General features: G+C 33.8%; 4 protein-coding genes across 4 annotated transcripts; 3 read left to right on the top strand and 1 right to left on the bottom strand.

Moving 5' to 3' along the window:
- The first annotated feature begins 456 nt into the window (after window positions 1-456).
- LOC107359162 (MFS-type transporter SLC18B1) lies at window positions 457-5,670 on the top strand. Its single transcript, XM_015925625.3, has 12 exons — window positions 457-889; window positions 1,407-1,502; window positions 3,156-3,229; window positions 3,304-3,451; window positions 3,530-3,598; window positions 3,697-3,787; window positions 4,294-4,433; window positions 4,506-4,699; window positions 4,814-4,909; window positions 4,990-5,064; window positions 5,130-5,223; window positions 5,308-5,670. Exons 1-12 carry the CDS (start codon window positions 638-640, stop codon window positions 5,404-5,406), a joined length of 1,428 nt encoding a protein of 475 aa, XP_015781111.2. The 5' UTR covers window positions 457-637; the 3' UTR covers window positions 5,407-5,670.
- A 669-nt stretch (window positions 5,671-6,339) lies between these two features.
- LOC107359163 (lipase member J) lies at window positions 6,340-8,936 on the top strand. Its single transcript, XM_015925626.2, has 4 exons — window positions 6,340-6,953; window positions 7,423-7,512; window positions 7,931-8,515; window positions 8,592-8,936. The coding sequence occupies exons 1-4, from the start codon at window positions 6,476-6,478 to the stop codon at window positions 8,720-8,722; spliced, it is 1,284 nt and encodes a 427-aa protein (XP_015781112.2). The 5' UTR covers window positions 6,340-6,475; the 3' UTR covers window positions 8,723-8,936.
- On the bottom strand, window positions 8,934-11,188 carry LOC107359161 (ATP-binding cassette sub-family G member 1-like). Its single transcript, XM_015925624.3, has 2 exons — window positions 9,365-11,188; window positions 8,934-9,308 (listed from the first exon to the last, which is right to left on the bottom strand). Exons 1-2 carry the CDS (start codon window positions 11,089-11,091, stop codon window positions 8,972-8,974), a joined length of 2,064 nt encoding a protein of 687 aa, XP_015781110.2. The 5' UTR covers window positions 11,092-11,188; the 3' UTR covers window positions 8,934-8,971.
- A 669-nt stretch (window positions 11,189-11,857) lies between these two features.
- On the top strand, window positions 11,858-14,873 carry LOC107372053 (putative peptidoglycan muropeptide transporter SLC46). Its single transcript, XM_015940194.3, has 3 exons — window positions 11,858-12,511; window positions 13,266-13,418; window positions 13,759-14,873. The coding sequence occupies exons 1-3, from the start codon at window positions 12,097-12,099 to the stop codon at window positions 14,790-14,792; spliced, it is 1,602 nt and encodes a 533-aa protein (XP_015795680.2). The 5' UTR covers window positions 11,858-12,096; the 3' UTR covers window positions 14,793-14,873.
- The last annotated feature ends 12,283 nt before the right edge of the window (window positions 14,874-27,156 follow it).

The raw sequence follows: 27,156 nt of genomic DNA, 5'->3' as shown, positions 1-27,156 counted from the left end.
GAATGAAAAGAATGCTAAGGTTTCAGATTAGAATCGGCTAATTGTTAATAAAAAGTAACAGATCTTAATTGAACGCAGTCCTCGATGGATTATTCATTGAATTGATTGATTGAGATTGAATACTTCAAGCACTCTGTCATTAATGTCTCTTTGATTGGTTTGGTTAAATCTGCAAATCACAGTTAACGGTTTCTTTTCCCTCGATCGAAATGCGAATCGGACTGAACTGCAAATTAATAACAGAAAGTTAGTGACGAAAATGTATTTGTAATGTAATTGAAAATCAAAACGTCTTTTGGTCATTAACTCTGTTCTTACTTACTCAGTGTTCATCCTTCTTACCATGATCTCTCCTCCCACCTGATCATTACTGTTGATTAAAGATGCTAGAAAGATAATGTGATTATATTTATCCATAAAAGACTTGGATTAACAGGTTAACAGATACTCTTCTCTTCCCGTTTCATCAGCATGATTAATGTTACCTTTGTACAATCTTTTTACCAACAAACTTTCCAACTGAGAAATAATTTATTTTTTAGACTCATAATTACAATTGTCCAACGAGAATAAATCATCAATGTTTATCTGTGAATAGATCAATAAAAAAAGAGTAAATATAATTAAAAAATTCAAAATGTGCGGTATTAAGTTACAAAAAAATTTAACCCTAGTGACTGAATCTACGGTAGCAACGCGACAGTCAACATTTGGGCAAGGTTCATCTGATAATTGGACTAAATCATCTGATTCACAATTACCAGCAATTACACAATTGTCACCAATTAAGTTGACAACTCGTGATTTCATTTTAATAGCAACACTCGCCTTTATCAATACCATTACTGGAGCAGCTTATTGTGTTTTAGCGCCCTTCTTCTCTAAAGAGGTAAGTCATGTAATAGTTGATCCACCTTATCTCCTTGTATTTTTACAATTTTCAAATCAACTTCTGTTTTAACTAGTTTAACGGCTATTGCTATTTGCATTTCATGCTTTTCTGTTACGCTCATTTCCATCTTGTATTCCATCTTTTTGGTCCGTCCATTGTCGCATTCCCTGTCTTTAAGTTAACTGTACCTCTTTTACGTAGTTAGCTTTGCTCAAAATGTAAAAGCCACTCCATCTCTATCTTTGTACTTCTTAATACTGGATTCAAGTTGCATAACTAACTGTGTTTTCTGTATTTTCTATGTACAATCAATGTTTTACAGCTTTCGTTACATGTGTTTGATGCATTTTCTTTACTTCCGTATTTTAAGCTTTCCAATCACTGTTACATGCTGATAATTGCTTATACCCAAGCGCCTACAAATGTCTACGATTTTTAATGCAATTGTATTTGTATTGTAAGTTGATCACAAACATTAAATCGATCAATTAACTTATGCCCCTTTTATTTGCAGGCTGAGGCCAAAGGATTATCTCCATCAGTCTATGGTATTTTATTTTCAATCCAAGAAGTTATTGCGTTCATTTTGTGCCCAATCTATGGCAAATTTGTAAGTGTGCATATTTAAATAACCAATCTAGCAATTGGTTAACAATTTTAACAATTTTTCCATAAATTTTTAACTGAAAGGCTCAAGCGACTTTCTTCGACCATAATCAATCTTTAAGACGCATTTGACTTGCGATCTTCACCTTCGAACAATAGACAACTTGAGGGTGTTGGTCAAATTGAGCAAAAAGATTTGAGCAAAATCCGTTTGCGCTAAGAAGATTTGAGCAAATTTTGCTCAAAAATTGTTGATAATTTTCAGAGATCATTCTTAAATTTTTAGATCATTCAAGATCCTACAAAAAATATATCATATTAATTTTATAATCGATAATAACATCTAATGAATGGTCAAAATCAATAGAACTGTCGATAAACTGAAAAAGGTGTTAAAACATTGTCGTGTACCAACAATTTTTATCGACGAATGATAAGTTTAGGCTCTAACTTTTACGGCCACAGAAAGCAGTCGATCTAACTGAAAATCGAAGTGATCGGCTGTACGTTTTCTGATTTTTCATCGAAATCTACATCATTTAATTGAGTTTGATGAAAAATCTGCTTCCATAATTGAACAAAAGCCGGTGAAAGTTTCAACTTTGATCTCGATTATCGCAAAAACTAAACCTGAGTTTAAAATTGTGTTTGCTCTAATCAGTTTTGCTCTTAAATGTTTTAGCGCAAAAGGTTTTTGCTCAAAGCTCTTTGCTCAAAATAACCCAAATCACAACTTGAGAGGTTGAATTACAGTAGTGGTCAGGGTTAAGACAACTTTTTATTGCGTGGCCGCGACAGCTTTAAAGCTCTAACTCTACCTATGTGCTTTACCCAGGCTTTATTCAGCTTAGCTGATAATCCATCAGGAAGGGATGATGGGATAGTCCAGGGGGTTTAACCTTGGGTACTCCTCTTTAATGCAATCCCCAAGACGCAGATTATAACTCATGAAGATTAGCAGTCTTATCGTCAGTGTTAACCATCAGGCAACATTAAGTTAGCAAAATCGGAGATTTTTTTCATAGCCGCGATCTAACAGTTAATGAAAGCACCAATAAGATTGAACTTATTTTGTTCAGTTTTTATTGTATTGATATTGCATAATGCTCCCCATTAGTTATAGTTACTTACTATCTCTCTTACCAGACTCTCCAGACTGACCAGACCTTACTCTCTCTGTAAACAGCTGTTAACAGTTAATAAGCGTTAAGAACTAAAGAAAATTCCTGGATAATTACATTGTAAATCTTTAAGTTGCAGATCAAAGCGTCTTCTAGTCAGCCAGTTACCATTTTTGCCCTGATCATCAAATAAACCATCAGATAAACTCAATCCAATGAGAATAGGCTAGTGAATTGTTTCACCAACAATTGTTACAATTTGACTTTTAATTGTAGCTCTTATGTAAAATTTTTATAAATATGGCAGTACATGAGTTCCTGTTTTCGGATTAATATCTTATTGCCCATCTCAAGTATTTCAACTGAAATCTTTCATTTTTTTGTCAACTCATGAGCACTTACATGAATTGGCAATTCACTTATCTGTTTACTAAATAGTTGTCATTAAGAAGATTGATTAGACAAAGCTTTCTATCTAATTACACAATCATTATTATTGTTATTATTGATCTAATCGCATTATTTTCTGTTTTCAGTTACCTAAACTTGGATTTCGAGCTACAATATTAACCGGAACTTTTGTTGGCTCAGCTGGTATCTGTCTATTTGGGTATGTGTGAACAACCACCTGAAAAACTGACTGTTGATCTGAATTAAATCTAATCAAATTTATATCGGTTCTAGGGTATTAAAATGGGTGTCCGATGGAAGCACATTCACAACCTTTTGTGCCCTTATCCGTTCTTTTGGATCAGTTGGACTAGCAGCAGTATCAGCGGCTTGTTACGGCGCAATTCCTGTCTACTATCCAAACCATATATCTCAAATATTCGTAAGCATCGCTATAATTCGCATTTACATATATCGAATTTTGATTTTTTCTAGTTGATTAATTTTCACAATTCCACAGGGTTTAGTAGAGATGTGTTATGGAATCGGAATGATCATTGGACCCTTACTAGGAGGATGGCTTTATGAGGTGCTTATTATTTTCTTGTACTTTATAATCACAATTTTATACTTTATTATAATATTCATTTTATATCATTTTTTAATTATCAACTGTATCATAATTAGGTTGGTGGATTCGATTTGCCCTTTTTTGTTTGTGGGGCCCTTCTTTTCCTGACTTTTCCAATTCTTTTTGGCATTTTCCCTAAAGTTGCCAGTAAGTTTTCACAATGGCTTGTTTTCTTGATCCAGTACAGACTTTAACTCTGCAATATTAATGATAATCATAACACCAGAACAATTGACTTTGTTTTTGATGAAAAGTGTTTGATGCCTGAAAGATAATTAAAGTCAGAAGAGTTCATGAATAATACAGACTTGAACAATCATCGAGAAAATGTTGATTTGCTTGTTGATTTTATGATAATGGAAAGTTTTTTCTTAGTTAATCAGAGGGAAATTTCTATCATTATCTTGACTTTTTCAGACGACTGAGACTTATGAACTGAAAAAAAGGTTTTGTCCTTGCAAAGATACTAACTATCCATGCATAAGCTCCGATAGACTTGATATTTGTTTATAATTTCCCATGTTGAAGTCTTTCGATCTTAACATTGTTAAACTTGAAAGTTCTGCATCTACATCAATAACTGTTATTGACTTGTATTCTTATAACTGAGCCATGAATATGATACTAATCTTGATTTATTTTTACCCATTTAGAGATCACAAAGAATGATAAAAGCGCTGGTCTTATCAAAGTGTTGTCCAATTTCCGCATAACACTGCAAATTTTGATTACAGTGTCTCTTTGCATTGTATTTGGTTTTAACCAATCTATGCTGGAACCTCATATAAGAAGTGTATGTAGCATAATATTTAGAGCATTAGTCAAATCGTAATTTACCTAAAATTTACCTAATTTTGCATTTTAGTTTGCCAAACTTCGAACCACAGCAGTTGGCCTTATTTTCTTGTTATCAGGATTATTCTATGGCGTTTTCACATGGATTGTTGGTCTAATTGTACCTAAATTTAAAGATCTTACATTTATGAGCATTATTGGTAATGTAGCAATGGTGGTTGCTTTCATAATTGTGGGGCCAATTTATCCTTTGCCTATCAAACCGTAAGTTTTATACTTTCCCAAAACGACCTTATTTGGTTCGTTATTTAGTCCAATATTATTGTTTCCCAACTCATGTCCAAGTTCAGTTGAATAAAATCCTTTTACACTTTCCAGGAGTATTACATTGGTCGTATTGTCACAGATCTTTTATGGAATGGGTATGGCTGTTTGCTTTGTTGCAAACTTTACCCAAGCCATGCGGGAAAAAGAGTGAGTAATTGATAAATGAACAAAATGAATGTAAATTTAGTGTATATTTATGAATAATTTGAAACCATTTTCCCTCTCAGTTTATCAGATTTAAAATCAGACGTTGGCGCTGGTTCTATAATAAGTAGCCTTTTCGTTTCAGCCTATGCTCTTGGGTGAGTTTATAAATAATTTGCTTTCTGTCAATCAATACTCAACTAATGATCTAATTTCATTCTAGAACCGCTCTTGGTCCGATAATTGGAGGTTATCTTGTCGAGCATTTCAATTTCCCTGAAGCGTGCGTTTTCATTGTCCTTTTATCAGTATTTCTGGTTAGTATTATTTAGTGATGAACAATTACAATCATTTGATATTATTAATAGCGATAACTAATTAATTTTCCCCCATTTCTTTAGATAATCCTTATTGTTGGAACGATGTTATTCCATAAGCGTAAACCATTTGTCGATAAAAGCGCCCAATTTAAGAATCGAGTTGAACCAGTACGTTATTGAATGAGACAATTGCAGTATTATTTAAGCCAGCGACAATAGTCCAGAAGAGAGCACGACACGACTGCTAAAAGCATAATGGCCTCAAGAGGAAACCTTTTTACTATCCAGGAACCAAACCTCTGTAATTGAGGAACAACTTGAAACATTTTGACAATTTGAGAAACAATTTTGGAACACAATAATGGAAATTTTTCATGAAAGTCACATTCACCTTTTATTTAATTGATAAATTAAATTATTCATTGGAATCTTTCGCAATGTCAATTTTTTAAGTTTTATGATTTTAATTGAATTATGACCAATCTGATGATCAAATTACTAAGTTGCTTGGGGCAGTTTTTGAATCAGTCGAAGTTTCAAGAGCACTCTAACGTCATTTGATTATCTTTTAGGGCGCTATTTTTAATTCTATTAATTCTTTTAATTCTATCAATAACTATTAGTTCGCCATGTTAGATTTAATTGCTAATGTACCTTTTCAGAGATTTAAATAACTTGTTTTAATCGCATGCGTTCAATGCTGAATTACAAAATATCGTCGTCTGTTGAGCCACCATTAACTGACAATAATCCAATAATTTGACTAAAAAACTGGTTAAGACGTTAGTTAGCATGGTAAAGCTTTGCAATAAAACCTAACAATCAACAATTGGTTGAAACATTGAATAAATAATGACATTAAAGAGGCAAGATAATGTTGAGGATGTTATAAGGTGCCTTTAATTTTGATCATTTTATTTTTGATTAATCAAAACCAAAGATGACTTTGTTTCTCACATGCTTACGAAATGAAAAAATTGTTATTTCATAAAATAATGTTTACCTCTTTTAACCTTGAAACTATTTAAGGTATTTCCCTTTAAGTTAAATGTTTAAACCAAGTTTTGATTAAAATTTGATTTTGCTGAATGAGCAACGATTACATGTTTAGTCTCGGAGCAATCAAGAATAAAATAACATATCTTTTGAAAATTCAAATTAACCAAGTAAACTGACCAAATCTAAGCCATTTATAATTTTGTTATTGTTAATACATCTTGATGTGCTTGTGAACTCAATTTGAATCATCATGCTACCAAAATTAGGATTAATCTATCTGATTATTGTGCAGTTTTCTTTTGCTTTAACCTGGACAGTTGATCCAGATGAAGATCGAGATATAGCCCAGTTGATTGAATCGCGAGGATTTGGTTGTGAACGTCATTACATTACAACTGAAGATGGTTACATTTTAAGTGTTTTTAGGATGATTAATCCATTGGTTGATGTTAATCTGGTTTCCAAAAAGAGACCAATTGTTTTACAACACGGTTTATTGGCCAGTGGAGTTGATTTCCTCATCGCATCCCCTGGTGGGTCAATTAAAGAATGGGTTGACCGGGGTTTTATTGACAATGATTTCAACAGCATTTATGATAACTCGATTGATGATACAGTTGCCAACAATTTGGGTTTTGTTTTAGCAAATCTTGGTTACGATGTTTGGATATCTAACACTCGTGGCAATGTCTATTCACGAAATCATACACATCTTGATCCAGATAAAGGTAAGAGCAATCAGTTAACGAGATGCCAAGCAAACGAACGATTAGTAACATAACACTAATCAATTGCTAACAGCTAGTTTAGTTGGACTTTTTCAAGCTAAATGTACCTGATTGAATGTATTGATTGAATTAGCTCCAACTTTGTCATTGAGTTGGTTAGGTCGATTAAGGAAAAACTGCATGTGACCAAGAATGATACTAATGATGGTGATGATTATTACCAACCTTGAAGATTTTACATTTAACAGCTTAATTTAACAATCTTTAACGACTGATGATAAACAGAGAGTGGTAATTGGGACTATCCTTATTTAACCTTGATCCATGTTGTGTAAATAATAAAATATGTGTGCATATCACTCTCACATTTGTAAACATCAGCTGATGTTAAAGGGTTAAAATGGAATAACTTTTTTTTTGTTTTGACACCATTTTTGTTATCTAAAACCTTGGTCCTGCTTGTTTACAGATTCAGAATTTTGGCAGTTCACTTTCGATGAGATGGTCGCTTACGATTGTCCAGCTGTCATAAATCACGTCTTGAAAGAGACTAAACAAGGTAAGTTGAAAAGATAGTTGAATTGTCACTGCGGGGGATCAATTGCGATGAAATCAGGTTGAAAAATTATTACGAAGTCATTTCAAATCCTATTTTAACAAAAACGTCATTTACTAATGATTTACCAATTAACCTACAGGCATTTTTAAAAAATTGCATAAAATATCTTCTAATCGGATTTGGATCAAAGAGTTACTTTACTCTGGATCAATTTATCTGGATCATATTGACATCATAGCAAAGAGTAATTACTACATTACTCTTTGCATCATAGTGATCTAATAAACATGATAGTTTTACACATGTGATCTTTTGAGTGCTTTTCATTTTTAATGTTGAAGATTATTTTTAATCTCTGTTAATATTTTTCCCCATCCTATTGATAATTCAATATGCATCTTTCATGTGTTATTCTTAGAGACTCTTGGCTGGGTTGGACATTCCCAAGGAACTCTCATGATGTTTGGCTTACTTGCAAGCAAACCTGAATACTCAAACATTGTTAAACCTTTCATTGCCTTAGCTCCAGTTGCTCGAATTGACCACATAAAATCGCCAATAAGACTTTTATCTAAGATCAAGCCTATTGTAGACTATTTTAAAAAGCACGCAGAAGAATTGTTACCAAATAGTGGGATGATAAAGCACCTTGAAAAACATATCTGTACTCCGAAATTTCACTTCATCTGTACTGACATTGTATTCATGCTTATGGGATTTGATTCGGAGCAACTTAATATGACCCGTTTACCGGTCTATGCTGCCCACTTACCAGCCGGTACATCGACCTGGAATATTGTCCATTTTTCACAGCTGCTTAAATCAACCGCTTTATTAAAATATGACTTTGGAGTAAAAGGCAATTTACGTAAATATGGTTCACCTAATCCTCCAAAGTATCCCTTGGAAAAGATTAATTCAACAAATATAGCACTATTTTACTCAAAAAATGACCTGTTAGCTGACCCTAAAGATGTTTCAATACTAAAGTCGATTCTTAAAGGTGATTTAAACTTTGATCTTGCTAGCCTCAAGAGTTACAATTTGCTCAATGTTTCTAACTTTCTCAATCATTACAGGTCCATTATTGCTTGACTATCTGGTGCCATTTAAGAAATGGAATCATATGGACTTCACATACGGAATTCAATCTGGTTACTACATAAACAGAATTGTGATTGATGTTCTTCGTCGGTTCGACAAATGGTGATAATCATGACTAAAGCAAAACTACGCCATTTCATAGCTCAACTTTGAACCATCGTTATCTCCTCCATCGGTGCATTAATTTTGCACCAAATCATTATTATTGTATAATACAGTTTTTTGTACTCTTTTTAACAAAATGATTTTTGATTGCTAGTCTTGTAAATTTGCTCATTATCATCCATTAATAAACTTGAATTTACACCCGTCGAAAATAACTTGAAATTGTTTACTTATTGATATACTTGGTACATTATTTTTTCCTACATCCTTGCCACGTAAAAGCTATGACTGCGAAAATTTGTGTAATCAAACACAAGACCAATAATTTGCAAACGCATTCAGTGTATATTGAGTCTGTCAGGTTAAATTGTCTCATTACACTGGAATCGGCACTTTCATCCAAGTGGCTTTTATAAACATCTTTGAAAACGTTGGCAATTGAATCTGTTGAATTTTTCAAAGCTTGTAATTCATTTTCACTGGTCCATCTTTGAATAGTGATTCGTGCTATCTTGAAATTAGTGTCTAAAAAATCAATCATACGATTGAGCGTGACTTCAATAGCATTAGACAAATCAATGGTGCACCTGGTAAAAGGTAAAGATAACTCACAATCAAATGGTATTTTTTTCGTCTAACATACCTTTTAAAGCCAAAAATAGCGACGATAACTCCATCCATACTGATCCTTGCAAACGATATACTTGAAAAGATCTGTAAAATACGAGGAAGCTCCTTGATGCGAATCAAAAATCCAGATAAAAGCGTATCATAGATGGTTGAATTGGGAGACAAGAGTACAGATGAAAGCATATTGTCAATAAATAGTGATCCAAAAATGACACCTCGAGCCTGTGTGTTCATTGCGGCCAAAATGTATATAAGCAAAGAAGAGAAGAATCGATCCAAAGGTTGATTGCTTAGAATGAAAAAAATGACATAAGAAAGTGTCACTGATAGTACAAGAAACGGTAAATCAGCAATGATAAAGGCCACGATGAAAGATGTTCGTCCATACCAGTTGTTTGAACACTCTTTACGTATTGCTTTGGCATAAAATGGCAAAGCTGCAGCTGGAGATAACGCAGCGGTTATGCTGATAAAGACAAAGAGAAAGAAGAAAGCACCAACATGATCTCGTGTTTTGTTTGACGATTCTGTAATACCTTCAAATAAACGGCCAATTTTATCCAAGTTTAACCATGTACGAATTTGTTCCGTTAAACATCCATCACTCTTTCCTATGTTATAATAACTAATGCCAACCAGGAGAGCCAAACTGATAGCGACTGAGTATTTCAGTAATATGGATAGTCTATCACGGATGCTGATCAAACATTGACGTGAAATTAGTATACATAAATGATCTTTAAAAGCACCACGGTAGTTCATTAAACAACTGGCTAACGGTTTGTCCTTCTTCCACGGGTGACTCTGATTGTTATTATTTGACACTTTTTTGGTAAGTGTTTCAATCACTTCAATACCATATTCACCATTAGCCACATCAAGCAACACATCAGCGGGATTGTTAAAAGAGTCAAATTTAATTCCAACTGCGTTTAAAGTCGATGTCACTTGACTAGGTTTACCTTCAAACATGAATTTACCATTGTAGGAAAACATGTAGACATCTTGAAGTAGATTAAATAGTCGAGCCGAGGGTTGATGAATGGTAATAACAATAGCTATTGACAAGGAGGAAGCAAGTTTAACCAGCAATTCAATCAAAGAGTAACTTGACGATGAATCTAAACCCGATGTTGGCTCATCCATCATTATTATTTCAGGCGATGCAATTAGTTCCTGGGCTATTGATAGTCTTCCCTTTTGACCTCCACTAAGATTTTCAATGATTTGGTCTACACAGTCAAAGATGTTCAATTGGGTTAAAATTTGGTCAATCTCAGTTTTTATTTTCCCATAGTCAGTCTTTTGCCTTGAAACAAAGTGTAATTTAGCAGCATAAGTCATTACTTCTCGAACAGTCAACCGCTCAAACAGTTGATCTTGCTGAGGTATGAATGAAAAGGAAACATGGGAAATGGGTCCATGTAACCTTATATTGTCAACTTGATCAACTTTTCTCACTCCTGCCAAACACTCCAACAAAGTTGATTTACCTGAGCCTGATGGACCCATGATTGCTGTTAACCGACCCGATCTGAAAGAACCATTACAATTTTGTAAAATTGTTTTACATCCAAACGTTGATCGATCACCTTTAACACGGTTAGCCAATCTTTGCATTGCTGTTGGGTAACAACGATATGTTAAATTAGACCAAGTTACTGTGAAAGAATCGGATAAATCAATTGTAGAACCACTGTTCATCAAATAATTTTCCATTGATTTATCGTGAATTGTCATGGTTGATCGTTGTCCACTAAAAAACACACAAATGAAATGTTAAACTAAATAAAGACTAGACTGATGGTTCTTAGGCAAAACTAACAACAAAACGCAGCTACAGTCATTTGTACAAGACTGATTGACAACTTTTGCCTTAAATTCAGCTGATTACATAAAAATTCTAGGTTGATACATAAACCTTAATTTCCACGATTTGCATTAATTTAAGGTTAATTATATGCTCAATATGATACAAATTATTTGCTTTGCTTCAGTAAAAATTGCTAGAAAAATGATGAAATCGACAGTTAATCTTGAACCATAAGCTACATTATTAGGTACACATTACTGAGTTTGTTGTTCATTTGATTACATTTATATTCAATTTCAATCTTGATTTTGACTACAAGAGCTGTTTATTAAATGTAGAGTCATTACGCTAACAATCAAAAACAATTGCTTAAGTATTACTGCAACAATAAGCTGTGAGATATAAACTCGAGGGTGAAACCTGAATTAATCTAATGAATATAGGGAATCTAATCTAGTGAGTAGCTTAGCGCTTTGCCTTAGTGCATCTAACTATCATATCACTTCGCAATCGTTATTTAATTATAGTAACATTTGCTGATAAATCAATTGAAAGGAAAAATTGACTTTACCCATGTCCTCATAGACCTTGGTTTAACTTGATCTATCGAGATACAAGATCCAGATTACCTTTCGCATGCCTTTCGATTCAAACTTCAAGTTTCAATAAATGCAATTAAAATCAACCAATTTCAATTTAAAACAAATTTACTTCCCATTGACCTGTCTAGTTTTGTTTACAAAGAAGGTTTTGTTAGTACAACCAACAGTTGAAGTATAGTTCAAATCATTTCTTCATTACAAATGGAAACATCAACTTCATCTTTCAACTAATCTACTGTTTTTAACTTTTGTTTTTTATAATCATTCAAAATTTAAGTCTCCGACCAGTGATCATTTCATTAATTGACATCACTTTCATTAAGTTCAAATATGGTCAAATTAACTGCCAAGGAATTGCTGGAGTTGGTTAAACTCTTGAGAATTGATGTGTTCTTCATGTTGACTATTTTCGCCCTTTACATACCATCAGTGACCGTTACTCAACTTTCCCAGGATAAGTATTGTATAAATACCTATTCAGTTAATGAATCAATTTGCTTGGAGCTGGAGACACATACCAATGACTCCTACACTCCAATCCGTAACATGGTCTTGGAAGATGCAACAACCCTTAAAATGTACTCAACAATTATAGTCACAGTACCTGGTATTGTTTTTTCACTTTTCCTGGGCTATTGGGTCGATACTTATCCAGGTCACATTCGGTATATGCTCACACTTGGTCCAATCTGTGGAATCCTGCAAAATTTGATTACAATTTATCAGTGTTTTGCTTTTGACATAAGTATGACTCTAAACTATTTCACTACGTTTTACTCGTCCTTTGCTCCAATCTGGATCCTTTTCGATTTCAATAAGACAATTAGTCAAAGTTACATTTTTGATAACCTAGGAAGAAAGAAATATGAAGCCACAGGGTGCAATACGTTGCAAAGTCAAAAAGTTGATTTTTAATGAAATCTATTTTTTTTGCTACGCTAGTGCGTTTTTAATAATATTTCACTTTTATCTATTGCAGTTAAAAGCGATGAACTATATTCATTAAGATATGTTTTCATTTTTACTTTTCACAAGAGAAACTATTGGAACGCCCGAGCTGCTTTTGTCAGTGGCTGCAATGCTATCTTCAAGGCAAAGTGCCCAAATATCGTCAACTGGCCACTAGCATAACAAAAGAAAAACTATGTGTCTCATTATTTTTCGTTCTCTACAATATAAGCTCTAAAAGTTTTAACGACACTAGAAATATCAAACTATAACCATAATAGAACCAAATTTTTCAGACCAGAAACTTGCAAGATTAAACTAGAGTTTGAAGTCGAAATGATCTTGACTTGACTTTCGTTTTAAGCGCAATTGCATGCAATAAGTTTAACAACAAACAGAGAGCAAGTTACTTAATTAGATAAATTTTCCGTTTTAATGGCCATAAAAGAAAATCATATAATTTTAAAGAGAAACTGATTCATTTTTTGTTTTTACACAACTGTAAATATTGTTTCCTATTTTAATTGCCATTTTGTTTTTTTTTGTCATAGAGCCAGTTGCATTATTGTACACAAATATACCAGCCGCATTGAGTGGTTCCATGGTTTGCATCCTTACTGGAACTTATACGTATATAACCAGGAAAACACCGCCAAAATATCGAGCAATTAGATTTGCAATTTTAGAGCTTTTCATGTTGATGGGTAAGTAAACTTTCTTTTAATGAAAGGTTTAATTTCGAAGAGCTTAGTGATTTTCACGATTCAATCGGTATTTCAATCAAGTCAATTAAGTTTTTTTCTACTTTCGTTTTTTAGATCAGTTTGAAATTTCGTTATTTTTATAAATGAAATTCAAATACACAGAGTTTTTGCAACAAAAATTAACGAATAGTGTTGCATCAAATCAGAAGGGAAGTAATACTTGAATCACCGGTTTTAGAGAGATGTTATTCAAGTACTTCCCTTGTCGGACAATATCTTTATTGATTGTTTTAAATAATGTAACAATGAGTCTAATATTTATTTCTCCTTTTTCTTGTAGCAATGCCTACATCAACAACTGTTGGTGGCTATGTGCTTGCATTGAAACCTTGGTTTTCTGGTCAACATCGTAATTACATTGGAGTTTTCATCATTTCCATAATAAGTTCAGCTGTTTCAGCACTTTGGGTGGCAATTTTGCTTAATGATGCTGGCACTTCTGAAGAAGAAATGAATAATAACAATGGCCCTAGTTCGGGTGATTCACCTAGAAACAATCGTCATGAACTAGGCAAACCTGCCAACTCTAAAGATGGACCAAAGAGTACAAAATCAATCATTTTGGAGATCATCAACATTCGTAATGTTAGCAATACAATGAATACGGCTTTCAAAAAGCGTGACCACAATGGACGATTCTTTTTATTGTTCACAATGGCTAGCATGGCTATTTGTCTGATTGGTTACTTGGGTGAAAGTTCAATTGGTTTTCAGTTTGCTCAACGCGTTTATCACTGGAATGCTGAATATTATTCATTCATGTCAGCATTCGTAATTATGATTCCCGCAATAGTGACAATAATCACACCTCCAATTTTAATGCACAAATTTCATTTAGATGATACTGCAATAGGGATAATAGGAAGTCTTTCACTTGTTCTTTCTATGTTTTTTCGTGGACTGATTCTCAATGAAGCTGGATTCTTTATTAGTATTGCTTTTGGTAGCTTCATGGGCTTATTGCCCATCTGTAATCGAGCTGTGATAGCCAGGATCATAAAATACAATGAAATTGGCCAAATATATGCACTTTTATCTTCTATCGAATCGGCTGGGCCTTTAATATCATCTATGTTTTACTCGCAGGTGTTCAATGCTACAATTAATGATGCTCCTGGTGTTGTTTATATTGCTGCTGGATTCGTTGTACTGTTTTGTTTAATAAATATGAATTGGCTTTTTTGTACAAGAAAGAGTTGGGATTTAGTTTTATTGGGTGAAATGGCTCCTCCAGGCGTTCCAATAACTGAAAATGGCACTCAGGAAATGACAACTGTATCGGTTGTTAATGACGAAAATATTGTAAGGGTCTGAAATTTTATTGTTTTCTTGGAAATGATTAAGTCTTGATTAAAGTACAAAATTAATTTCTTTAGTATTATGTTCTCAGAAAAATGTTTCCAGAAATCATTATTATGCTTTATGATTTATTGCAAACAAAATAAAAAGAGAATGCAAATTTCGTAAGAATGGTTCAAGAATTTTGAGCGCAGAAATAGCTGATAAATTTTTGCAAAATGGTGGCAGTTCAAAAGTTATCTTGTTGGTGAAACACTTGAATTTAACATTTTTGATGCGATAATTGAATGCAGTCACCAATCGAAACTTAACATTAGGATCAGGGTATATTGTCAGACCCTGGATTTTGATTACTAAATTTATTGTCAGACTAAAGAATTAGAAATAAAATGTGCGTCAGACCCGGGATTTCTTGGAATAAATGAAAAAGAGAAATAAACTATTTTATGTAAGGTTAAAGAATTAAGAAGCAAAATTTCCAAGTAAAAAGATTTGAATAAAGTTAAATGAAACTTATTTTATGATTAAAAAAATTAACCGAGAAGCTAAATGGTTCTGAGAAATTGCTAACCTAACTCGTAAATTATTAAGAATTAACCAATAAATAAGGTATTTGCATACGGATAAAAGCCTAAAAATAGGTTCAAGGGTCCGTCAGACCCAACTTTCCCAGATCATAAATTGATAAAGTTAACTATCAAGAAGGAAAGAAGGTCAAACGACCATCTGGTGATTTAAAGTCACGTACTTTGCTCTCCCAAACGGGACTATAAAAAGAATTGATGAAATTTGATCATGATCCACAAGTCTAGTTTGAAATTATTACGTTTAGATTGTGGATTCACAAGTTTGGTTTTTCGAGTTCAGTTTAGTTATATTTGAGTTAAGATATTGCTTGGTGTTGTTCAGTCTTATGTATCTTTCTTTATTTATGTGCTTCACAGTAGTCCTATGTAACCATAGAGTTAATAAAGAAAGTTCAACAAGAAAATTATGTCCTCTTCATGTTTAATCATTCCTAAAGGTCGTCAGACCCATCATCCTCATCATCATACTACACATGGAATCCGGCTGACAATATATCAGTATCCAATATCGATACAAGAAAGAAAACAAAAATAGAGCTAAAGCAAGAATGAATTTGTGTTCAAATATTTGTTCCACCAAAATGAATACAGTTAAACTTAAAAAACGCGAACAACAACAGCAATGGTAACCTCTAAGAAATTGCTGGATAATAGTGTTTCAATGCAGATTTTTGCTTCCGTATCCAATGCGTACAACCAAAACACTCTATAAATAAAAAACAATGATCTGGAAAGAATATCAATCACATTGGAAGCCAAGTTAAAGGCGGGAACATCGAAGGTGTTTACCATTGCGTATGGACTGACATTTTTTTTAATTGACATATTGATTAAGTTGAATACATATTGTAATTAATGCGGAACTATTTTTGAACCTTATGAAACAAATATCTGACAAGGGAAGGGTGCGAACCGTACCTGAGGGATTTTGATATGACATAGCGCAATCGATAGGGGCAACTCTCCTTATAACCAAAGCAAGTATCTTTCATCTGTAAATTGGGTGGGTCTTTAGATTTTTGGGTTTAAAGTTGGACCATTTTTGATTTAATGTAAAATAAAGTTACGTAATTTCAGCAAATGCGGTGGTTAAGTAGGTTACAGAGGCTTATGTTTTTGGTACGAAACCAGGTTAAGGCAATTTTTTGAAAACGCATTTAACATTAATCCAATTTATAGAGATATGCTTTATTATGCATGGGAAGCTTCAGGTGATAGCATGGAAAAAGAACGAGCAGGATTCAAATCGGTACTTCAAGTTAATTTTGATGTACTCGTTGAAAAATGTACCAATGCAGATTGCATTAGCAACACCATAAACTCCAACAAAAAAGTATGTTTTCCTCTTCTTCATTTGCTTATAGTTAGCCTTTCTCGCCGTTTCCTTTTCCTACTTTTCCCCACCTTAACCTTTCTTTCCTTTCCTTACTGTTGCATCTTACCTTTACCCTTACCTTACATTTTCCTCTTTGCCTCACCCCTTTGCTATTTTCTTAAACTTGTCCTAACCTTATCTTACATTAGGTTAAGGTAAGATGATGTAAAGTAAAGGTGCGTAAAGGTAAGGTGAATGTTAGATAACCTTATCTTTCATTACCCTTTCCTCTCTCCATCTTACCTAGCCTTACCTATTCTTTTGTTTACCCTTTCCTATATAACATTGCGCATGCCCTCACCTATATATTAACTACGCGTCTTGCCTATACTATTGTCCCTCCCTCTTTCTTTTTTCTTTCTTTCAGACTTTCTTTTACCTTTTAATACTATCATACTAACATGTACATGTACAGGTAAAGGTACCTTTAACATTACATGTCCATTTTAACCTACCTTTTACTTATCTGTACCTGTGCATTTACATTTACCTTTGCAAGTACATTTGCTTTTAACTTTACTTTTACATTTACTTTTAGTTTTACATGTACATACAGGTAAATATACCTCTACTTATACATGTACAGGTAACGAACCTCTACTCATACATGTTCATTTAAATGTATCTTTGCATTTAGCTGCATCTGTTCTCTATATTTAGCTTTATATGTATTTGTTTTTACCTTCACTTTTACATTTACTTTTAGTTGTACCAGTGCATGTACATTCAACTGTACCTTCGAATGTGACTTTACCTTTAATTCTAACTCTACCCCTACCTCTACCTCTACCTCTACCTAATTACTATCTTAATCTCGAAAGCATTCTAACATAGCACCAATTTTCTTTTATTTTTATTTCTTTTTTCATCAAGAAAAATGGTCGCAACACGTAGGTGCAATAATTTGAGAATGCAATTCGTCAAACGTGCACCATTGAGAAACAAGATCTCTGGTCTTTATTGGGTTCTGGGTGTCAACAAGATTGTCTATGATGCTACACTTGACTCGATGGTGATTGTTCTTGCTCGTCTTTGATTCGGCACTTTTGCAACGTATGGCTCAATCGGAACGGGACTATATTAAGAATATTTTGGAGGAGCTAGGAGAAAATGAATTTTATACAGATGACTCTAATCAGTTGAGAAACAATCTCTTAGATATGTGGATAATTATGAAATCTAATGAGTAGTAATTAATGCTTCATGTTTTTTATACTTTTTTCATGCCATATTTTCAAAATGACTTATGTACACAGTGATTGGGTTTTAATTTTTTTAACAAATAAAAATAATACATTTATCGATTATCAATTATGATTTTTTTGAAGTTTTTTTTTAAATAATGAATATATAGTAAAGTTTGGTTGATCATGATAATGATTGTAAAGTTTTATCACCGGTCAACTCGCAATTGGCTGAATAAAGCTCAGTTATTCATGAACAACTTCTAATTAATCAAATTATGGTTCAATAATCAATTGTATATAGCCCAAGTTTGCAAATAACTGCAATTAACCCAAATGTAGTTAGCTTGAATTAATCCTAAGGAGATCGATAAAGTGAGCTGTGAGAGTCGGATAGGAAATTTAGTATAAAAGAGCTAGAACTCCATTGTTTTATCTCATATTAACTTCCCAGTTCCTCTTCATCAATTCTCAAGCCACCGGCCAGTCATACAGAATGGGTACTTTCATTTACCTTGCCGCTACCGTCACCTTCCTAGTAAACATATTGCTAACCATATTATGTTATCGTATTGAATATTGTAAACCTTATGATTAACTCTATTATAGACCGTGAATTGTAAACCACTTATTGTATCAGTGTTCTGAAATACAGGGTGTTATAAAATTAACTTTAAAGTTAAATTAGATTAAAGTTTAAATTTGAATTTCTCGGCAACTGCTTGGGCTAGAGGTCTCAAAAAAGCTACAATAGATAGCGCGAGCGATATCGACTTAGAGGTCAGATGACCTGACACAACCAGTTGATCCGTCATTTTGTTTTTCTCCAGTAAAAACTGAAATTTCCACTGTTGTATTCAAAAATTTTTGTTGCTTTTTCTATTGATTTTTTTTTTGTGTTTTTTCAATCGATACCAAACAAAAAAGGTCAGGGAACATTTCGGTTCGCTTTTTTCTCGAAAAAAATTGTTATTAAAAAAACTTTCCTATTCCGTAAAATTAAGGTCAAAATCATGCCACCTAAAGTGCCAACGGAATGGAAGACATTTGCTGTGTTGAAATTTCATTCATGCCAGAATTGTTTAGAGGTTCAAAGACGATTTCGATCGAAATTCAATGTGGAAACTCCTCCATCGGATAAAACCATAAAATCTGTTTACGAAAAATTCTTAGCGACTGGTTCCGTCCATGACGATTACAAAGGTAAAGCTGGACGACCAACAACTGCCCATACACCTGAAAACATAGAGAAGGTCCTCTCTATTTCAAAAACAACCGTTTGCCAACTTTGCGAGGCTGTTCAGCCAAAACTGCAATCAATTTGTACGCCGTTTGGCAAATGTTGCATGAGGATTTAGATTTCAAAGCATACAAAATCCAGGTGTGCCAGTTCCTAACACAGACTGATTTTGCAAACAGGCTTGCATTTGCGTGATTCAATGCTGAAGAAGATCCACGACGGATACATTGATCCATACATATCGGTTTTCCGATGAAGCGCACTTTTATCTCAACGGGTTCGTGAACAAGCAAAATCACCGAATTTGGGGCAAGGAAGCACCTTATATGCCAGTCTTATATATTCGAGTCATGATTAATTACCATTAAAAAGGCTAAACGTAATACTTTTAATTACATTTGCGTCCATCTGATTAATTTAAAGTTGACCTGTGATAATCATTATCACCGAGTATCATTGGTGATCCAAGTGTGAATAAATATTCAACATTGAATAGGCAAACTTACAACTAAATGATAATCAATAAATTGATTTTGTTTTATTTGTTACACATGCCGGCCGCTATTTGGAACAGTCCCTGTTCTTTCAACCAATCCTCAATGTTCTTACCATTGAAGTCAAAGAATCTTACTGTTTCACCATCAGGTGTTTTCTTGTGCTTCTCTAAAACTCTGTAGAACCTTCTGTATAATCGTATGAAATATCTTGCAATTAAAGCTGACTCTGAAATGATTTCGTCTGGTTTGCTTTCTTTTAAACCTTTAGTTTTTGGCAAATAAAATCTAATTAATCTTTCCAGAGGAACGTTTCCAAACAACGATTTGGCATTTACATGTTCAATATTATTGATGAGCCAATCGTTAGGTGTGATCTAAAGGCTGGTAATGGCCTCATCTTTGCTATCAAAAGTGAGCAATCGCATGTCTTTACAAAGATGCAGTACATCTTTCTTAATTTCATCTAAGGATTTAGCTCCTTCTATCTTCAACTTTTCCTGAATCAATTTATCATTCGTGGCGTAGATCCAATTAGCTCCTTATTTTCTACTATGATAATGACCTGCAATTGCCACACTTTTGAGAGTACAGGACGGACAGTCACAATTAACATATAAAGATACAGTTTTCTTCTTTTCATTCGCAGGTCCAAGTCTTAACAAATCATTGAGACAAGAATAGAGATATTCTCCAGGACGTTGATTAAAAATTTGTTGGCAGAATCGTTGTCTTTCTGCGGCTTGTTTCCTTCCCTTGCTTTTTGATGATTTATCCGGTTGTGTCCGATTTATCCGGTCCTGTTTATTTAGGAAGGGACAATTTCGAAGTTCGTGACCAGTCGCGGTGCGAGCTAAGCAAATGGCGCATTTTGATTTGTGATGTGATTCGCTGAAGCATATTTCGCAATGGTCCTTTTTAATTTATTTGTAACGCTGGTTACCTAATTCTACTTTGAATTTTTAACAGCCAAATGCAATCTTCGATGATTATAAGAGGAAATAGTAACTCTTGCATATTTTTTTTCATTTAATTGAGTAGATTTAATGGGGAAATAGGTTCCTTTCAGCTCTGTTTTTTTAGGAAACCCATTATTGAAAAAAAGTGCTTTTAAATATTGAGTAAGTACAACGAAGTGGATGACTCTTCGCAGGATCAGCCAAGCTGGCGGTCAATCAGGTGCTAGATTATATAAATAAGTCTTGCAATATTCTAATACGATTCTGTGGTGAATATGTTGTTCGGTGTATTCATTCCACCTCGAATCCAGAGTGACATTATGTGTTCATTGGCGTATCTACCCACAAATTTATAAATTGCTTTGTCATCCATACTTAAATGGTAAAGAGAAATGTGCAAAGGAAAGTGCAAGAGGAAAAAGAGAATAATTAAAATTTAAGGTTAATATTAATTTAAAGGAGTCAAAGGGATTTGTCGATATTGATGCGCTGGCATAACGGTAATGGTAACGAGTGAATGGGTCGTTCTGGAGATTTGCGTCTTCTTTGTTTACAGTCAAAGCAACTACAGGCCTTCTTATCAAGTAGTAGCTACAAACCATTCACTTAAAGAATATGAGGATGACAACACAAATCGCAATAGTTGCAATTCCAATATTGATCAAGTCATCCACTAAAAATCCCAAAAAATCATGCATTATTTCGGAGCTTGATTGTGGTTTCGAGCTAGACAAGACTGTAGTTGTCAGAGGCCTGCGCCCAAACATAAATAGTGCGTAGAAGAAGTATGCGGCAGCTGGCAACCCACGTCTCGAGCGCTTAGACACCTTTTTGCATTTTTGGATTATCTTAAGCCATCCTTCTCTTAAATAGTACTGACACCTTATGTTTATCTCTGCTAATATTTCGACGTTTGTCGTAAATTTCACGCATCTCAAAATTTGAGCAAACTTTTTGGCACATTGAGATAGGAATTTCACTAATTTTTGCTCTATACTCATTTTGATTTGCTCTACCAATCTGAGTTGTTCTCTTATTAGTGAGTCCTTAAGAAATCCCCACAACAAAAAATCGAGCGGATTCAAGTCAGGAGAATAGGATGGCCAATCTAAACCTTGTTTCCCGTATCTGGGAAAGTCTGAACCTATCGCGTTATCCCCGAATTGATCGCAAAGATGTTAGAAAACGGTCTCAGTGCGGTGTGGTCGAGCGCCATCCTGCATAAACCACCAACTTCCATCGTTTTTGAAATACTCTTTTTCTGCTAAAGCTGGATAGAACTTAATACTGGATAAAGTTTAGATTGTTTTACTTAAGTTTGTGTCTTTTACTTCGGTATAGTTCACCACTTTACAATTGGAGGTTCCACCGCGAGGTGGCTTGCATCCATTTGGACCAACCCGACATACATGTTTTGGTAAGACTTTAGTGCTACACCCCCCTCTGAACACCATGGGCTTTCGCATACTGTTTTTGCTAAGTCTCAACTTGCGGAAATCAGTCTCAACTTCCAGTTATACCGGAAATGGACGCTACTAAGACTCAGCTAATACACAATATATTATACACAACATATAGATATTTTTATCATATAGAACTTGACTCGGGCTTTCTAATGGTAGGTCATTTTTGTTTGTTTGGTCACATATATGTTTTGCGCATGCGCTGAAAAGCAAAAATAGAATTGCTCCAGAAAGTATGAAATTATACGTTCAAGGAGCTGTGCCTGGGGCACTTGGTTTGCAATCCAAAATTTAAAAATTGAAAATGTGCTGTGGCTGATGTTTCGTTATTCTCGGTACAGAAGCTATGTCCAAAATATAGAAGACACAAGTTCCTCTTCAGCAACTGTTGCTGAATATTACGAGGCTATATCTGAGAAATTTGGCGAAGAAGAAGAAGATACAAGAAAAATCGACGGTATTGGCGAGATTGTTTGTGGCAAAGTTTGGCCGGAGAAAATATAACAAAGGTCGACTTATTGAAGGACATCGGGTCCTCGGAATAATTGAAGATAATTCAGAGGATTTGCGGTTGGAAGTATGCCCCAATAATATATTCTATATAATAAAATTATCAATATGGTAAAATAACGTATATAAGCTGATATTTATTGTAATATTTCATTTTACGGCCATTTAATAACATTTATTAATAATAACAATTTGGTGGACAATAATTCCATTTGAATAAACTAAAATTAAGTTAAACTAATAATTGTATAAGCACCAAGTCCAATTGACCAAGCACTAGTTTAAGACATTTTCAAGTTACCACATTGGAGTCATAATTTCAATTCTCTTCAATAATCCTTTAGTTGAAATAAAGAGTTAGTTTTACCCTTCTGACCATTGTTAAGTATAAGAAATAAGATAGGGAAATAGACAGAATAAAGAAAGAGTAGAATAATCTAGACCATTTCTCTTTCTCAATTTAAACACTTAATTTTTGAATATTACAAATAAAATTATCAATATGCAAAAAATAACGTATATAAGCTGAGATATCGTCCATTTCCGGTATCATCGGAAGATTACAATTAGGTTTAAATTAAAAGGCAAAAATTAAATTAATATTCTATAAAAATCACAAAATCTTATAACTCAAACAATCACCGACTATCTTTGAATGGCCTCTCATACCATACCGTTTATCACACAGGCTCATTGCATACCACCTCCAAGCGCTGACTTGTTATTTTGCTGTTTAAGGAATCCTTCAAGGAACGGGTTGATCAAGTAGCTCCGAAAAACGAAAATCAACTCGTAGTGGCCTTCTAAAAAGGGAAGGAAACTTTGTTGCATGAAATGTGCAAAGACACTTGTTTAAACTTTGTAACTCGGCTTAAACTGCTGCATAACGCTGAAGGTCAACATTTTATGAATCTTGTCATAATAAATGAATCATTAAGTTTCGCATGAAATGAAAACCTGGAAAAATTTTCATTCAATCAAATCGTATCAAAGTTTAAACATGGCAGTTAATTTATTAACAACTCATAATTGTAAGTGACTAAACACTCAAAGTGTCAACAGTGTCGTTTGGACAAATTTTCATTTTGGTTACTAAAAATTTTCCAAATCTGTCAGGTTAGCATCTATCGATTTGGAAATTTTGCGAACATTCTGAATGTTTTTGTTAGTGATGATCGTCTTGGAATCATACTAGCAGTGCTTCATTGTTGCTTTTGTGCATTTACACACACTTTTATCAATTTCTTTTGCTCCACGTTTGTTCGGCAAATAGAAAAGTGCGTAGTTGATTAATTTTACTCACGAGCAATAATCTTCTGATTTACTCTTCTCTTATGAACACACGAAATGGACAGCCTATTTAGAATTTTCTGTATACTAAAAGATTAATTAAATCCTCAGTTTGTTTTTGATTTAGCGTTTTTAATAATCACATTAGTTTAAATTGTATACAAAAAATAACTTACTTGGCTTCTCGATGCCCTTTTTGATTGGGGTTTTTAATTTTTATTGTAAACTAGATAGCTGTAAACTAAAGTATTGGCTTTAGAGTTTATACTAGAACGCTTATGCAGTTGAAATGATTTCTTTCATAAAGGACTATGTCCCAAAACTTCGATTTCTCCTTTAAGAGTTAAGACTTTGTGCATTTATACAAGGGAACCGCGCGAGTTACCTAGAACCGATTTAAATGAGACTTTTTGCATTAGATAAGACTTGTTGAGTTATGAAAGAGTATGATGGGTTTCGCCTGTATAGAAACTGGTTCCTAAGTTTTTTGGATTTGTCATTTGGCGGTTTTTATGATAATGAGGTGGAAGATGAAGGTTAATGTGAGCCAAGAGGTGGCGCAGTGAGGAAAGGGTTGGTTGAAAATGATAAAGGTTATGGGTTCGAATCTTGGTGTTGGCATTTTTTTCAAACTTTATTTAAACATTTAAATATTATTTTTAATGTATTTCAATGTTATTTAAATGATTTTTTGACAGTTTTTTGTTGTTTATAAATGTTATATTGAAGATTATGAAAGAAATTAGGAAAGTTTAGGTAAAATATGAATATTGAGGTGAATTAATGAAATATCGAGTGAAATTACATAGATGAAGATCAGTAAGACAATGTTTACAGCATAATACGCTCGGCAATAGCAATATTTTGTGAACATTAGAGAGGTGCAGCCTGAAATGGAGCTATCTTCGAAGCTGGTATCGAAATTAATTAACAAGCATGATTTTAATGTTTTTAATTCCTCTGAAATAGTATAACCAGATGCTTTTCAAGCATTAAGTCGCATTTGATGGTAAATTGGCGCTGATGATTGGTTATAAATGAATAAATGCATCGACATTATGAAAATACGATCATTTACTCGCTCATCTTGCTCACAGCTTGATCATCAACTGCGCATCTTATTGCATCTTGAAAAAGTCTCGTAAACAGTCTGGAAAAATAAACATCATGTAGTTGACAATATTTTGTTGCTTTCGGTGGAATTGTTGCAATTTTTAACCGCACAAAGTTATCGACCTCTTTGCGATATATTTCCATATCTTTTTGTGCTGACCATGAATCTTGAAGCAATAAAGTATTAGAGTGACAGAGAGAATTGAATCAAGTTTTAACCCAAGCGCGCAATGTTTTTTTAGGCATTTTACCGCTTGTAGTACATGTAACTTCTACAGGGTCCGCCACAATACATGTCAGCCTGTATTTTTTGAATAACTTTTTTATTTTTTCGTCAATCAAGCTCATTCTCACAGAAAATAATCTTGAATAAAGGGGAAACAAAGATATGGACCGGTCAAATTTTTCGGGTATCGCAGGTCAAAATTGCGCCTGCGCGAAATGAAGGTACAATTTTCGGGCGTCGTACGGGTTTTTGTTCTATCTTTTTCGACTGTACAGATATTTTTAAGTTTTTTGCACTGTTTTACAAACTTTGTTAGTCACTTGCCAATGTTCTGAAATAATTTTGTCATTGCGTTCTGACAAAAGCAATTTATAGCCGATTGAATAGGACACTTCATCATGCGCGAATTCGAGCAAATTGAAAAATAAAGCATTGATGTGATGGAGCAGTATTATTCTGCTACTCAATCGGTGCCAGGGGCAAGAAAAGCCCTATGGAGTTATTCTGGACTGAAAAATGTGCATAGTATCTCAGAAATCTGTCTATGAAAGCCTAATTGAATAACATTGGGTCTGAAAATGACTTTTTTTTGCGCAGGCGCCATTTTGACCTGCGATACCCGAAAAATTTGACCGGTCCATGTCTTTGTTTCCCCTTTATTCAAGATTATTTTCTGTGAGAATGAGCTTGATTGACGAAAAAATAAAAAAGTTATTCAAAAAATACAGGCTGACATGTTTTGTGGCGGACCCTGTACATTAGTTGGGTTATCTGACTCGATGGCTCTACTGATTTGTGGTCTAAATTTATTTGAAGGCTCTTGAAAACAAATGAATAAATTTGGAGCTAGTTTACCAGCAATAGAAATCAAAACTTGAATGGTGTATGAATGAGTTAATCAGTTACAACTTTGAACGAAAAGATAAGTGTCTCTTTCTCCTTTGCTACTTAAAGTTGTATTTTAAGTTATTTCATAATTGAAATCAAACTGATCAGTATTCCAAACATCTTCATTGCTGATTTTTGCTTTTAAATCATTAATTTTTTTGGCGAAATCAATGGCTGATTGTTTTTATTCTTTCTTTATCTGTATGAGTCTTTTTGTTATGAATTTGGTAACTTTTCTCTATGAAATTCTGAACTCACTTTTGAGACTTCTAATAAAAGTATTTGATGCACTGAAATTTGGCAGCTGTAATGTTTGACCTGCTTGAAGTGCCCAAGTATGAAGATCATAATCATGAACTGGTAGAAATGCTGCGCGATTTGCTCGGAATTTCAAATAGATCATCGATTTAAGTGAATTCAATTTACTCAATCTGTTACCTTCTTTTTCCAGTTATTCCCTTATTCTTTGTATTTTTTTGTCATTGTTCAGTTTCGCATAACGTTTCAAAGTTGATGTTGTTCCACATTTATCATGATATTCAATTATTCTTTTCATTTGGCCAAGTTTAAATTCCTTTTGCAGAGGCACTGGTTTTTTAACTGGTGAAGGGACATAAGAGGACGAAGAAGAAGAAGCTTACAAGAGGGCTTACAACATTTGTTGGGTTAATCATGTTGAAATAGAAGTAAAACACGTAAAAGAGTGAAAAGTAAAAGAGTAAACTGGCAGTTTAAATCAGTTTAACAATTTGAAAAACAAAATAACTTTTTATGTTTCAAATACAAATGCAATTCACTTTAACCGTAGTAAGATGGCAAATATTAACAAAGGAACAAAGAAATATATGATAGTGAAATAAGTTTCCAGCTTAAATGTCACACTAATCCCAACGCTACTGATATAAATTGTCGAAAAATTCGCAGAAATTCAGCCTTCAATGCTTTAGTTTCTATACTGGCGAAACCCATCATACTCTTTCATAACTCAACAAGCCTATCTAATGCAAAAAGTCTCATTTAAATCGGTTCTAGGTAACTCGCGCAGTTCCC

This window comes from Tetranychus urticae, chromosome 1 (genome assembly GCF_039701765.1).
Source record: "Tetranychus urticae isolate SD_2017Ah chromosome 1, NJAU_TeUrti_SD_1.0, whole genome shotgun sequence".
NCBI classification, from domain to species: domain Eukaryota; kingdom Metazoa; phylum Arthropoda; class Arachnida; order Trombidiformes; family Tetranychidae; genus Tetranychus; species Tetranychus urticae.
Note: the sequence above shows the minus strand (reverse complement) of the source record. Positions and strands in the feature narration are given on the sequence as shown.

Excerpts from the sequence above, each read along its gene's own strand:
- LOC107359162 (XM_015925625.3), top strand. The coding sequence starts at position 638 with ATGTGCGGTATTAAGTTACAAAAAAATTTAACCCTAGTGACTGAATCT. Across the intron at positions 3,230-3,303 it reads GCTGGTATCTGTCTATTTGG|GGTATTAAAATGGGTGTCCG; the intron begins GTATGTGTGAAC and ends TATCGGTTCTAG. Across the intron at positions 4,434-4,505 it reads TGGAACCTCATATAAGAAGT|TTTGCCAAACTTCGAACCAC; the intron begins GTATGTAGCATA and ends TTTGCATTTTAG.
- LOC107359163 (XM_015925626.2), top strand. The coding sequence starts at position 6,476 with ATGCTACCAAAATTAGGATTAATCTATCTGATTATTGTGCAGTTTTCT. Across the intron at positions 7,513-7,930 it reads CTTGAAAGAGACTAAACAAG|AGACTCTTGGCTGGGTTGGA; the intron begins GTAAGTTGAAAA and ends TGTTATTCTTAG. Across the intron at positions 8,516-8,591 it reads ACTAAAGTCGATTCTTAAAG|GTCCATTATTGCTTGACTAT; the intron begins GTGATTTAAACT and ends CAATCATTACAG.
- LOC107359161 (XM_015925624.3), bottom strand. The coding sequence starts at position 11,091 with ATGACAATTCACGATAAATCAATGGAAAATTATTTGATGAACAGTGGT. Across the intron at positions 9,309-9,364 it reads GCTATTTTTGGCTTTAAAAG|GTGCACCATTGATTTGTCTA; the intron begins GTATGTTAGACG and ends ACCTTTTACCAG.
- LOC107372053 (XM_015940194.3), top strand. The coding sequence starts at position 12,097 with ATGGTCAAATTAACTGCCAAGGAATTGCTGGAGTTGGTTAAACTCTTG. Across the intron at positions 12,512-13,265 it reads GTGTTTTGCTTTTGACATAA|AGCCAGTTGCATTATTGTAC; the intron begins GTATGACTCTAA and ends TTTTTGTCATAG. Across the intron at positions 13,419-13,758 it reads AGAGCTTTTCATGTTGATGG|CAATGCCTACATCAACAACT; the intron begins GTAAGTAAACTT and ends TTTTTCTTGTAG.